The sequence below is a fragment of the Epinephelus fuscoguttatus genome, linkage group LG8, assembly GCF_011397635.1.
Source record: "Epinephelus fuscoguttatus linkage group LG8, E.fuscoguttatus.final_Chr_v1".
Classification (NCBI taxonomy): Eukaryota; Metazoa; Chordata; class Actinopteri; order Perciformes; family Serranidae; genus Epinephelus; species Epinephelus fuscoguttatus.
Window position 1 is genome coordinate 33,594,875 of NC_064759.1, and position 15,185 is coordinate 33,610,059.

The 15,185-nt window shown below is 41.0% G+C and overlaps 1 protein-coding gene across 1 annotated transcript in view; it reads right to left on the reverse strand.

Moving 5' to 3' along the window:
• The window catches only part of eif3ea (eukaryotic translation initiation factor 3, subunit E, a), a 33,834-nt gene that overhangs the window by 5,936 nt on the left and 12,713 nt on the right, over window positions 1–15,185 (reverse strand). The window contains exons 6-10 of the mRNA XM_049584014.1: window positions 13,594–13,719; window positions 13,082–13,206; window positions 9,581–9,707; window positions 8,774–8,875; window positions 3,435–3,544 (exon numbers count right to left, since the gene is read on the reverse strand). Coding sequence (XP_049439971.1) covers window positions 3,435–3,544; window positions 8,774–8,875; window positions 9,581–9,707; window positions 13,082–13,206; window positions 13,594–13,719 — 590 coding nt within the window. The remainder of the gene's footprint in view (window positions 1–3,434; window positions 3,545–8,773; window positions 8,876–9,580; window positions 9,708–13,081; window positions 13,207–13,593; window positions 13,720–15,185) is intronic.

A 15,185-nucleotide genomic window follows, 5' to 3' on the forward strand; every position in this document is an offset into this window, starting at 1 on the left:
TCACCACTTGGTCTGAACCAGCACCGCAACTCTTTATTGCCTCCCACAATGTCAATGGCAGCTTCACTCTGTTTGTTCTTACCTTTCACAACAAAAGCTCTCGACATATACACTGCTTACCAGAGGGAACTTCTTCACATGATGAGGCTGTGGTGATGAGTTATTCATCATATTAAATAGTTTCGCTATGGCCTCTTCTTTAAGTTTAACATAATACCTTATGTGTCTTATAAGTGTAATGAAACAAATGTATATGTGACTCAAAAGAACTATTATTTTGGCCAACAAAAAATATGCTGGGTCAGTGAATTTTTTCCATCTACCCTGTCCAGTGAGTCAAAAAGTCAATTTTGGACACTGCTCACAAATATAATATATATGTTTGTGTAATTATGTGGACCCCTGTATCTTGCTCTAAAACTACAAAATAATAATCAACTTCTGTTTGGAGCACCACCCCTCCATACTCACTGACACTGAGAAACATGCTTTACTTATTCACCTAACAATCAAGTAATCTCAGGCAAATTTGAATAAAATTTGTTATTGGTTCCCATTTTACCCGTGTGATTAAGTGATTGCTGTGCAGGGGTAGTAGGTGTTTTGTTTGGCAATTCAGTAAAGTGGGGGCACAAGTCAGTCAAGTCCAGGTCAGATATGATGATCAAAACAAACATTATCTGGTTTCCTCAGCGGGGAGTTAAACTAACCCCTAACCCCTCTAAACGTGATCTGTGCAGCAGCACACAGAGAACACAGAGTGCCCCAAAAGGCCCAGGGCCTTGGCCTGTACCAGCCAAAGTCCTCTAATCTAATTTATAAAAGAAAGTCTGGCAATGTTTTCCTCCCAGGAAGGACATTTGTATATCAGAGGAGGGCTACTTTATCTCATTGTCTCTCTAAGAGGTGTACAGCAGCTCCCCCTACTTAAACCTTGGGGTTAAAGTAAGAAAAGAGGGGAAGAAAAGAAGAGAGAAAAAGAGGGAGAGCAGGGAATGGGTTGGACTTATACAACCTATACTATTGACATCCTTTGGCCCTTAAGCCAAGCAGACAGCCTCCATGACTGGTTTTATTTTACACAACCATGATCCTGTTCCTTGGGGGAGAGGGGATCACTTTCATTTCGACCCCTTACTCACTCCGGCTCCTGAGCTTTCGACTTCAGGCTAGGGGACTCCTTTGGGTCTTAATACCAACCTCACACTTGAAGAGAGGGGTCAGGCATCGGGGTCTAACTCTGTTAGATGAGAGAAGAGGATGGAGGGGGATCCTTCTCAAAAGTAGCCCCCTTCTTAACATGGCTGGCCTAAAATGAATGCATTGTTAAACACTAACATATGATAGTGTTTGGGAGACTCCAAGCCATTTGGAGCAACCTCGCTTTCGGCTTGGGGTAAAATTGATTTTTCGGGGAAACCGAAATGATCGTGTGGTCTTTCTAATGACTCAATTGTGAGGTGGAAAGATCTTCAGTGTTGCATCCAAATACACAAGACGCTGCTTCCAACTACGAGTGAGCTGTTGTGTACAAATACAATCTAGTGATGAGGGGGAAAAAACTGCCCAAATGATCATGTGTCTGAAGCGTTTACTCAAAATGTCAAAGGACAAGTGTGCATTTGAGGTCAAAGCAGGGTCTCGCCACTGAAACGTTCATGGAGGGACTAAGGAAATAAACCCTGTAAATCAAACAAGGAAAACAAAGCTAAATTGGAAACACACACCCGGGACACTGAAAAGTCTAGACAAAAGGATGTGTGTGACTTCAATTACAAGTGCAGGCTGAATCACATTTTCACTGCCTACAGTAGGTTTTACATAAGGCTTTATTGCATACAATAACTCAATTACGCCAACTTCTGGTCTGCTTTCGTGTCCTGAGCTGTAGGCAAAAGGCGAGCTAAATATCTGTGAAACCATCATGGCCAACAGCTGTAAAAATGTCCTCATTAAAAACAGCCATCAAATTCATTTGAGTCCACGCTTGGGTGCAGAGGGCTTCTGGGTAGAGGACTAATGACTTGGAATTTGGGTGTCTTTCAAAAATAGACATGTTCTGTCCATTGTCACAACACCACCAAAAATAAACAGAAATCCCTCACACTGCCCCTGATATGTGTCCCTGCTTTAGAAACCTCAACAGACCAGAGCACAAGACACAGGAAAAAAAGGTGAAAAGTAGAAAAATCACCGTTCGACTTCCTCTTTCTGTGTTACCACTAACCTTTGTGGTCCTTAACAAGTAAATGGATCCAATTGCAGTAAGTCTGCCAAAAAGAACCAGGACTCCTAATCAATTCCAGACAATCTGCAACTGGAGATTTCGACAGGGCCTGATCATGTTCCACGGTTCAACCTTGACTACAGACCTCCACGGCTCTATAAAACAGGCAATGCAATCATTTTCGTGTCAACAGAAGTAATTCATTCCCTCTTTCCACTGAGCATCATGTGTTTGCGGACCATATTTGAAATGCAGACCTTCCTTCAAATCTTCAGCATTCACAATATGCCTGAGGGGCAGAATATTATGAATACAGCCTACTGAAAGCAGTGGTAAATCTGTACTGTAAATTAGTGAGGAAACTCAAAAAGACTTACAGATGCATTTCCAAATATCAGAGATTAGATGCAGCAACAAGCACAAATCCACCGTTACAAAGATGGGGATTAATAGCTGAGAAGGGTGAATGCTATGTCTTTATCTTTGTCACTCTCTAAAATTGGTGTAAAGAGGCAGCCAAATCCTATAATCTCTCTTAATTGCAGACAATTACTATAATCTTTTTTTCTTTCCACTAATGCTCACTATAATTAGCATTGAGTAAATTTCTTGGTTTTGGGGAGGCATCCAAGGTCAATTTTATTTTAATGTAAGTAAACTGGAGTTTGAACTACGAGTCAATAGAGACCTACAAAACTCTTTGACCTCGACTTACCCAAAGAAAAGGAGCTGAAAGGTTCCTGGGTGTTACAGCAGCTGGAAACGTCTAAAGTCGTCTAAACCCTGACCTCTACCTGGGAGAAAACTGTCCAAGAATTGGCCCCGGACAGGTGGTCTTAAAAGTTTAGTGAGCAGAGCAACCTGTGGAGACCTGGAAGCACTTAGACCTCACAATACTTAATCCTCAAGATGTGTGGGGTCAGCATGGCTGTGTGTGGAAGGGGCAATAAACACTTATCTGTGAGGAAAATTCCACAATCACAAATCCTGTGTTCTTACTTCCTGTTTACTGACTGCTTACAAAGTCTAGTGATAGCAAATAGGACTTCCTGCTCGTCTTAAGGGATGTGTGTCTGAATCCTGCTATGCAACATGGTCAGTATTTATAGGCAACTGTGGTGTGCTCATACACCATAGAGCTCGTAAACCAGAGGTTCAACTTGTAAATGATAGTTGCAGTTATTTTGGTTTGTGCTGCGTAACTAACCTGATGCTAATGCACTGGTGAATTCTGCAGAAGGTCTCAAAGATGAAGAGGCGGGCATTCTCAATGAAGTCCTCCAGGCAAGCGACCAAGAAGAAGTCATTCACAAGAACCTAAAAGAGACAGAAACAGGTACATAAGAGCAATGTAAGAACTATACAAAGAGCTATTTCTGTTTGTTTATAGGTTCACCTCAAAGTTTCTCTTACAACAGTTTAAGGTTTGAGTAAGGCCAAACAGTTAAATATGTGCAGCCAGAGCTTTCCTCAGACTCATTAGGGCAATCAAGCTGGAACCTTCAGACTGAACAGCAATGGAGAGTCATGAGTGTAGCATTACAAGTTTCAATCGGTCTGCTTCTAGGAATTCATGTCTTATTCAATTAAGGAAAAAATCTATTCACTGAAACCAAATTCCAATCCATTTTTGATAAACAGTCAGAGTAAACAGGGAGGGGAGGACCTTACTAGCTACATTTACGGTATCAAAAAGTTTGTTTAGTCAAGCTCCCTTTATAAGGTAGTAAATAATCCAAGGCCCTGCAAGGTGCTACAACCAGAGATGAAACAATAGGAACATTTTATCTCCCAGTTATAGTGGGCAAAATTATCACAGTTATCAGTATTATCATGGTATTGTTAATATGCGCAGAAAGTGTATCAGCCAAGTGCTGATACACAAACTGAAATCATCTTATCAAGTTTTATTTTACAATGGTGCATAATCACCCTATTTATGGGGTTAGCCTATATGTTTGAAATACTTGCTCGAGTGTCTTTGCTATTGTAGATGAGAAGAAGAGACCAGTAACATGACTAGGTTTGCCTGCTGGAGCCCACTCTGTCAACAATGCAGGTAAAAAGTCTTTGAAACGCAGTCACTGCCTTCTGCCATCTTTTCACAAAAAAAACACTGCAAGTTGCACCTGCACCTGAGAGACTGTTGCTTCACTTGGTTGATGCTGGACTGTATTTGCTAGAGGTTTGGACTCGAATCAAATGACAAATGAAAATTTGGTGGCTTCAGATTTGACTTGACAAAATCAAAACTTGGCCTTTAACCCCAGTGACTGGTGACTTCACTTGGACTTGAGCCTTAAGGCCTGAAAATACTTAATCCCTCCCCCCAAAAGATTAAAAAGTATGTGATTTAAGGAGTGTGCCAAGAATCAATTGATTTCCCTTCATTTCTAGAATTAACAAATGCTAGTCATTCCCAGCATTTTAACACTAAATTCCCCTGAACCACTACGTTTGAACCAATCTGAAAGCATCCAACCAAGTTGCAGAAGAGAACCATCAAGAAATAACGTCATGTTACTGAGCGTCAGTTGGAAAAAATTATACCAAAAATAATTTTTTTATGTACAAAAATTCTGCAATGGTTACCAAAATGAATTGCAGAATATACAAAGTGCAGCTCAAACATTATAGACAGAGACGCAACAACTTCCAACAAACTTGTTTTAACAAATACATACACATATTTGAAAGCGCTGATTATTTTTGTAACTTTAATATATTATTACTCAAAATGGCAGAACATTTGGTGTAGAGCACATTATGACAAAACCCAAAGTTTAGGACTCGGGATTTGACTTGGGACTTGTCAGTTCTGACTTGGAACTTAACTTTGAGTTTATAGCAAAGACTTGAGACTTGCTTGTGACTTGCAAAACAATGACTTGGTTCAATCTCTAGTATTTACCGTGAGTTTTTAAAGTGTGGAAAATAAACCTGATGTAAATGATTATTCCAAATGGTAATACTAACCATCAGGAATTTAATTGTGCTTTAATGTCAAAGTGGTAACCGTTTCATACCTAGCTTCAGGCCAACCACAAATCTCCAAATTTTAAAACCACCACATGATGATGACGACAATACAGTGAGCACAGAATAAGCCATAGAGATGACCACATTGCCTGTGACTTATCCCCAGTCATCTGGTCCAGTGGTTTAGTGTTAACTCCACTGTGCTGGATCGCCAAATTTCACAGACAGTCCACCAACAACTTAACCACCACCAGTCCAAATAAACTCACAGATGAGAGGTCTTCTCAGTCGTCCTTACACTGTAACACCTGTGGCTTGTTACAGTAAGAAATACAGCTGTGCTCGGACTCTTTGACAGTGCTGCATATGGCCAATTCATCTACTGTAAAAGTTCATGACCTAGCTATGGCCCCAGAGGTATCACTGTGTGAAATGCTCCTATTTCTCAGTGCTTGCTGCATTCCAACTCTCCATCGAGTGCTATTTCACATCACAGACCTCCATCTTCAAAAGTTCTCCAAGAATTACCAGCTCTTTGTTTGCTTAAGCTTAGAAAGCTGCTATCTGCCCAGAGTTCTGCTTGAATAAATCCCAACTACATGGCGCTATCAGGCAACGCACATTTCAGCTATGACAACGCTTATCTAAGGCTGATAAACTTTGAACAGTTAAGTGCCCTAATTACTGTCATCTGGGATTCAGACCACAAAGCTTAAACAAATTCTGAAAGGGGCTTGAGAAGCCCTTTTATGCGAAATCTGAGGGCCTGACTATAGGTAGGCCTAAACTTTCATTCTTTGACATGCATGCATCCAACATCTGACAGTGATTCCAGAATCGGGTGGAGTGGGAAAGAAACAAAGAGAAAAAACCTGTACAGCCTGAACAGGACTATTTAAACCAAGCGAAACCATTTGAAAGCACTTGGCCCAAACTATTATACAGGGTACAGTGAGCTGAAGACAAGAGAGCTGAAAACAATACCCATATCTTGCTATTACAGCAATCAGTTAATAGATGGGTGCCACTCTTCTCAATGGCTCAAAATTGATGCATTACAAATGCTCATCAAGACGGGAGCCCATCCCAATGGGGTATCCGTTTACCTCAATCACTCCACGGTCTGTGAAACATCCCTTTACCTCTGATATAATGTGCTCTTTAAAGGCTTGCGTGTGAATTTTTGCAGGGGGAAAAAACTGCATTACTGACTTTGAACAAAACCAATTTGGGTAAATGTTTGCAGACTATCACAGGTAATGCATCAAAGGTGCTGTAAAACATTTTTGGAACCACCCACCTCGCTAGACCTCCTTGTGAACTGAATGAGGTCAATAGAGGGCTTTTTGTGCCTACTGGACATGCTCTGATAAGACTGACAGGTAGGCCAGTGTTAAAAGCACCTGGGATAATTTGGGCTCTGACCTGAGAGGTAGTCGGCTTTTGAGCATCTGTTTCAACCACAGTAGAGCCTTTTGTAAACAGAACCCTATGTGGCGAGGTCAAGACCAACCCAGAGAGTTCCTAAAAAGTACATGCAAGTGTTTAACAAGGCTGGTGATTGAGGACGTGTGTCACGTCTTAGCTGAAATACGATACAGCCCTAATATTGTTGATAGTACATGTCATCATTTGCATTTGGAGATGGCCCCTGGAGGCCTTTGCACAGGAAAAATCTCATTTTCTCCTGGAACATGCTTTGGATTTTTTTCTGACCATGAACAGATTTTTTTTGAGGCTCTAACTAAGTAAAAACAAATCTGCTGAAGTGAGTTTAGTTATAACTTCCTCATCTGTTAAATGGTGATTTGGGAAGCTACAGACTCTTTGTATTAGTTTAAAAATAGGTTAAAACGAAACGGAACCGCCAGTAAACCACTGACATGATTTATAAACATTTACTCCTGGGAAAGAGCCATTTGATCAGGCCAGATGTTTTTCATTTTGAAGGTTTATCGTTGAGAGGCAAAAGATGAAAAAGGGGCCAAATAACCCAGAGTTTTGTCTTTTATTCCTCCGCAGGTCCAAATTATCAAGTCTGCAGGGAAAACCAAATTACAGTGTGTATACGAAGATTGAACAAAGAGATCAAGTTACACAAAATATACATATAGCACCATTTAGGACACCTGCTCACTCTCTAAATCCAGTTAATGTCCACTGAATGTTTACCCAGAACCTGACCAGCCCCTTGTAATAGGGTCTGCTGGACTTATGCCATCAATTCAACACAGCATTTGTCATTATGTTTGTTGTTAAAGCATTACTGTTATTGTGCCCACCCGCTGTATCTATACTCAATGGCAATGCAATATAGCAAACCACGGTGGCAGCATTTCAGACATCTAAAGACATCTAAAAACCAGTGGCAGAGAAAATCTATACAATATCAGCACAGTTTCAAAGTGGAGACCCAAGATGAGAGTCACCAATTCAGTATCTGACAATGTCTCCTCTCAGTTATGGTGTTAAATAATAGCCAGAAAAGTGTTTTTGCAAAACATTATGATGTCACAGTGAAGCTGACCTTTGACCTTTTGGTTAAAAAATGTCATCACTTCATCGTTCTATCCTATTACACATTTGTGTCCTTTAACCACCAAAATCTTTTCAATTCATCCTTGAGTCCAATTGGACGTTTGTGTCAAACCTAAGGAAATTCCTTTAAAGTGTCACTGAGATATTGTGCTCATGAGAATGGGATGGAGGAGAGGTCACAGTGATGTTAACCTGCGACCACCAAAATCAACATAGTTCATCTTTGAGTCTAGGTGGACAATTGTGTAACATATGAGGAAATTCCTTCAAAGCGTTCTTGAGATACTGCGTGAAAGGTTGAAAGAAAGAATAGGACGCTTAAGGCACACCACATTTTCTTGATTGAAAAATGAACAATACTTTATACTAAACATTTTCATTTTTTAATACTGTATCAAAGAGCAAAAGAAGTATGTCCTAATTTATTTTTTCCTCTGAGCTGTGTTCACTGTGTGTTCGGCTTTGAAGTCAACAAAGAAAAAGGACTTTTTTTATTCTCACATCAAGGACTACAGTTACATTTAGCCATCACAAACCAAAATTGAAATAAATACTCTAAATGGGGGTGCTATGACAGATCTCCCCCTTAAAACGAGTGTCTGCGTGCCTCTGCGGAGACTTTTGCATATAAAGCTTTTACTGTTAACTACTAGCCTGATGGGTCAATTACAGGCCACAGTAAAATCTGACTGAAGCCTGAGTCATACAGTGTCCAAGAAGACCTCTATATCTGACAGCATGATACAAGGCACAGACTATCAGGCTTCTGTCTGAACAGGACCCACGCACAAGTTCAGCAAATAGAAACGCTGTGCGATCAGACAGAAGGTCAGACAGAGATCATATGATTACGATGTTTACTACGATACCCTGTGTGAAAGTTCAGGAGGCTGACCTGCAAATCTGAGGTCCTCAGAAGACTTCTTATTGTCATGGAGGGGCACAATACACTGAGACCAACTGCTTCTCATAGTTTAAGAATGAAAGATTGACATGAATGTTGTTGAGGTTGCTGAAGTGGTTACTCACCGACTCACACTCCCTGAGTTTCTTCTGGGCACTGTCAAAGTCAAAGTTGACATAGAGGCACTCCACAAACTCTGTGATTGGATCTTTGTAGGTGTAGGATTCCTGAAAAAATAGAAATAAAATAAAATTGTTATGCCCAGATATATTTATACAGCTGTGTTATGTGAACAGCTATGTGAACAGATTAAAGCAAACATATAATTAGACAAACATCATGAAGTGTACATGTGATTCATGTCTTTTCAATCCAATAGCAATCACTAATATCAGTATGAACACATTCAGAAAATCCTAGTTTGGTTTAAGACGCTGACAATAATAAGCATGTAGTCACAGTTACCACCTGCTGGGCACAATAGCTAAATAATCATATTATTTTACAAGGACTTGAGTGAAAATACATTCTGAACTCTCAACAGTTCCAAATCATGCTTAGAGACAGAGACCCATCCTGACCTGGGGCCACACAGTAGAGAGCACTGGGCACATGTTTTAGTGATTATCAATAACCCACCAAGACAGTGCTTAGATCTCTAAAGTAGCTACTGTCATGTGTGGAAGAGGCATCGGTACACTGCAGTCGGGCAACTCACTACCATTCATCAAAAGTAATGGGTTCAAGGCTTTTCCAGCTTGGAACCAAACCCATAAACACTCCCTGAGCTTAAAGGAAAGCGTTAGCAATACTATTGGGTTACATGGTCAGTTACTCATCCTCCAAAGCCTGTACACCCTATGAGCAATGACCTGATAACTGTGTGCGCTCTGTAAACACCAAGAGGTAACAAAAAAACCATAGTGTTGTACCTGCTGAATGACCTTCACCAAATCCTTCAGGACCTGCCGACGCTTGCGGACATCCTTGTTTGTAATGATCGCTGTGGTCAGGTAACGCAAGATGTGTGGGCACATAGTCTGGATAGCATTGAGGTATCTGGAATAAGAGAGGATAAAGGTAATCGCTTATCAGACTGATGTAAGCAAAGACATGATCTTTACAAGGACACATAATATAACATTTTGGCTGCCTATTGGGCTCCTGGCATTTAGAAAAGAGGAAAAGCCTTTGGAGCTAATACAGATAAATGTCCTAACAGGACCCTCACTTCTGGACATGGGTCCCAGCTTTAAGCTGTCTCTTTCATTAGTGTCGTATGAGAGGGAGGAGGAAAAGGAAACCCTGGCGAGAAGATACAGATCAGTGAGCAGGGACCTGCCCAGTGGCTGAAACCCAATCCATCAGGGACTGATGTTTCAACCACAGGTCAACTGGCTAAGGGCTGAACACAAGAGACAGGACGCTGTTACAGGCGGATTCTAATCCCACACCAACTCTGGAGACAGAGTACTGCAAAAACATGAAAGGTCTGCACACACACAAGCACACACCACTCTCCTTGTCAAGAAGGCAATCAATCGACATTAACTGTATCACCAAAATCCTTATTGGTTTCTACATATCTATATTTGAACTTTAACCCTTCACTCAACCCGAAATTGACCAAATTAAATCTAAAAAGAGGAAGTAGAGTGGGCCCCTTCAGTTTAATTAGCTGAAACAATTAAAGGGACAGGGGACATGTGGCAGTAGTGAAGTTGAGTCTAAAAACAGCAGTGGGCTGTTTGGCAAAGCCATCGTCATTCTGGTTTGAGGAGAGCTCTCTCTCTCCCCCTCTTTGTAGTTACTTGACTCCCGTGGACGACCGCAACGCTCCGCACTGTGTTCCTGATTAACTTACACCTACTCACTCTCCAGTGGGGGCTCCAATAGCAAGCAACCTTGCATGAGTCACTGTACCATATCTGGGGGGCATTCACCCTACTCCACTTAGGGGACTTCATCTTTTTCTCTTTTTTTAAGTTTTGAGGCAACAAGCGTCACTGCACTGGTTTGCTGAAGATGCTACTGAGGCATGCAGCCAAGAAATCAAGTATGAGCTCAAATTTCCTCTGTTCGAGGGGGGCTGTGGAGGAACACAGGAGAGGGACAGGGTAGCAAGGTACCATTTCATGGACTGGAAAAGAAAATCATGTCAAACAGCTGAACAAGTGATACAGACAATCAAGCGACTCCGGATATAGCACTGCAGTAGTATTTGCCCAGTTTGCACCTGCATCATACTGGGTTACTGAGCATTGTTTCCCCTAAAGTCAGTGCAGTCTGTCAATAGTACACAAATAAGGCTTTGGCCCAACGTCTGCTGACTGCAGGGGTAAGAGAGGTCATCTGTGGAGCTGAAGGCCAGCCACTGGTCACCAACTTCAGCCAAAGGAAGTACTGGTCAAAAGATGGGAAACAAGAGCCAAGCCTCAGTGGGGAAAACATGAGGTTTCTAGACTGTGAAACTGCAAAGCACACAAAACTACCTCAGTTTGTCCACACAGATGGTTGGGTGAGCTTTTCATGAGTAATTATTGGGCAGGCCTCCTTAATCATCCACAATAAAATTAAAAACTGAGTAAAATTCAGGCAACCAGACATTTGAGTGTGCTGTGTTGTGGTTGCCTGTCATACTGTCTGTGGAACCCAATCATCTGTACAATTATACAAGCCTGCAATCAGAACAGGGGGAGGGAGCAAAGACATCAAAATAGGCGGTGCGCAAATTTTAACACAGTGTATAAAGTTTCCGATCTGTGATACATATGGTCTCGTTCTCGAATTGGAGAGTAAACAGACCGCACAAAAACACACACTTCTGAAACCACTTTAAAAATACCAGCGGGGTTCATGAAGAAGCCCACCACCCAAAAATGTGTTATTACCAAATGGTTTTCTCTGAATCAAGTTAAGGTTAGAAAATGACTGAACTTTTCTCCAAATGCTCTTTGAATCAATTTAATTTTCACTACAACATACTTTAATATGGACCGACAGAATAAACTGATAAAACTTGAAAAATCAAAACCACACACATTCTCTACATATCTCATAAATCACACAAAACATTCACACAGATGTCCACAATATTACAATACAACTCAAGGGGAAAACAGCCTTTTACCACTGTTATCAAAAAACACACACACAAGTCTCCAATTTGCTCTAAGTATAAAGTGGCAGCTTTAACTATGCTGATCCACCATATGTCCATTTCCAGGCCTGAAAACTTTGGTAGACACTTCTGAAAGTAGGGCTGAATTTTACTCTCATCTTTTTCCAACCAAAGTAGCTTTGGTTCTTGAACCGGTTCTATTCAGGATTTTTGGAATCTTGGTGCTATCTAACGAACCAGCATGCGTTTCCGACAATTTTTTCATAGAGCCATTGTAATCAAGGATGTGTCACCAACGAAGGGTGCTACACAATGCACAACGGAGGTAAACCAGAGCAAAGTTGCATATTAAATTGATTGCCTACCAACTTTTGCTGTCATTACAGATATTTGTTTTTACCAGCAAAAAAAAAGCAAACTATTCATGAGACCACCGCATGCCCATTTCTCACTTGACTTCTCCATTGTTGCATTCTCAATCCGCTTTTTCCAGTCTGTAGAATATGACACACCTACTGATGTAGTCACCTCAGGTCAAGAAAAAATGGCTATATTTATCTGGTTCCAGCCAAGAACAAAGTTTTCAGGTTCTGAACCAAATTATTTTTGGTTGAAATGCTCTGAACAGTTCAAAACTAGGTGCGGGAACCTCAACAGAACTGGTAAGTGGAAAAGAGGCAACTGTGTCACCACTGCTGACCAAGCTGGAGTAGATAAAGAGGAACTACACATAAACAAAATATTTCATTGTACACATTCTTGCTTATTGATACAGGGGATTTTCCAAACAAAATTCACATTTTCTACGAAAAAAAAAAAAAAGCATTTTCTGCTCAAAATTAACTTGTGTGCATCTTCTTGGGTTTGTAAGTTCAGTTTAGTCAAATCATCTGGACTCTCCCAAACTGTGACAAAATACGCTCGACTTTAAGGTCTATTACGTACGTTGGACCCTCAACCCCGTGCCACCAGCTGAGGTAGCAGTTGCTGCATCAAGTATAAAAATACAGAACATGGGCTAACCATTGCCCAAGTTTGAGCTTCTCACACATAGCTGCCGGTAGCATTAGCTATCTAATAGCAAGGCAGACAGGGCAGCTGACATCTTTAGATTACATTGTACCTTAATAGGCCAACAGACCTAAGGTTCAGACAAGGTACAGAAGTTTGCCTTTCCTGTGGCCCTTGTTTTGTGGAAATGGATCTTATCTTTACAACTACTTCCTGGTATTCTTGCCAAACTTTTGCAATTTCCTGGCTGTACAGGAGGGGGTTAAAACAAGAATTTACATAAAATATAAATGCTACTTACTGTGGCTGATACAGAAAGAGCTCAATGATATTGTCTCTGCCCTTGGGGTGGTTGAAGAAGACAAAGAGAGACCAGTGAATGAGCCATGTCCTTTGCTGGAGTGACTGGAGAGGGGAAGTAACAGACTGGACAGGACAAACATGGAAATACAGGCAGAAGAGAATAAAGGAAGTAAGGTGAGAAAGAGGCTCGGAAGATACAGGAAAAAAAAATCTAAACAAATCTTAAATTCTGATTTTAAATTATTAATTAAATTCACCAGTGCCACAAAAAGGCTGTGCTATTCTCCAGTAAGGCACAAGGAAAAAAGCCAAGTGTTCTTGCCTCTAAATGGCCATCAATCAAACATACAACTACTTCATACTCAAATCCCAGTTAAGTAGTCAGACGAGAGTGTGTGGGTAAGGAGTAAGATGCCACAGCAGAGCTCTACTGAAAGCCAAATGTCAATATCAGAGTCTATGTAAGAGAATCTAAATGTGGTATCAAATTCTGAGAAGTGGGGCATTTACGTTGTTATCGATAGTCTCTCTCAGGCGGGTGAGGTCCTCCATGGCAGCCTCCCAGTTCTGCATCAGGATCTCAGAGGCCAGCTTGCCCCACAGAGAGTTCAGGGCATTCCTGTCCGTAGCTGGGACCTGAGGGGCAGATACAGTGAACTGTTAAAACCTAAAGCAGACAGCACCTCAGCATACAAAACAACATTCTCCTTTCACGGGTTGGCAGACTGTTGAGTAACATCTGCATCCGCACACAGTGAGCCTGGGCTTGAGCTTGCCACTACTTGCTTGGCTTATGTGGCACTGCTGCATAGTGCAGTCACTTTTCTTATTTATACTGGATAAATGGATTAAATTATGTCATCCAAAGGGAATGGAACTTGACAGAAAAAGAGAAATGGATCATGAAAGACTGTTTAGCTTTTAATAAAACCAAATTTGCTGCACTTTTAGATACTTCAACCACTGCATTGCAGTTGACCATACAGTGTAATACGTTCAGATTACCACACTGAGTAACAGCATATTTGGAGCATGTGTGTCACTACGCTGTCTGAATAGTTTACTAGAACTAAAACATTGTGGTTGCAGTGGAGTTTACATAATGGGGTAATGCTGAAGGTCCTCAAAACTAATGGCGTATCAGCAATGACATACTTAGAAGCAATGCCTGCATCATAGGTTAATATAAGCGTAGTTAGAGCAACCGTTTTAAATGTCTAAGTGTCTATCTTTGACACTGCCATACTATGACACAGGAGTGGGCAAATCTATTATTATTAGTATCTAAAAAAGGCTGTATTTATATCGCCAGCAATAATTAAAAAAACAAATGTTTGGGTCCTACTGTATTCCACACTAACTTCATTTATTTGAAATATAAGCTGACCACTAACCTAAAAGAATAACAACCAATCTGACGGGTGGGGCAGACACACCTAGCATCTCACAAAGGGGTGGCTGAAGACTCTGCACCGACCCCAGAACGTACTCTTTGTAGGAATGTTTTAGGATCTACTGAAGTGTGACATTGCTACACAATGCTGGTTGGTGAAACAACTCTACAGTTCAAGCTTTGATAAAGAAAACTACATCATCCCTGCTTAAGGGCATGTTCTGTTGCTGTATATAATTAATACAACACCATGGCCCACTCTATAAGACAGATTTAGAGAGGGAAGCTCAAGTACAGAAGAAGGTGAAGCACACGTCTAACTTAAGTAACTTAGTTTGTGTAAAGTCCCTGAGAAAATCTGAAGAAATCATTTTGGGGTTCTGGTACCTTATGATATGCGTTTGTCGTTTTTATTTGTCTTACTGGCCAGATGATTATATCTCAACTAGAATTACCACCCCACGATTGTAGGTCTCTGCCAACTAATCAAGTCACAGTTTTCATCCACGTCTGTCCAGACTCACGGGTAGCCATGACAGTTGACAAATTCTAAAAGGTGGATGCTTCACATACATCTTCAACCCAGAAGTGCAGAGGATCTATACAATCAACCAGTATCAAGGTGGACACCATAGACTGTATATAAAGATGGATGATGTGTCTCTTTTTCCTCTGACTGTGCAAAAATTAAGCCAAAATATCCAGGATA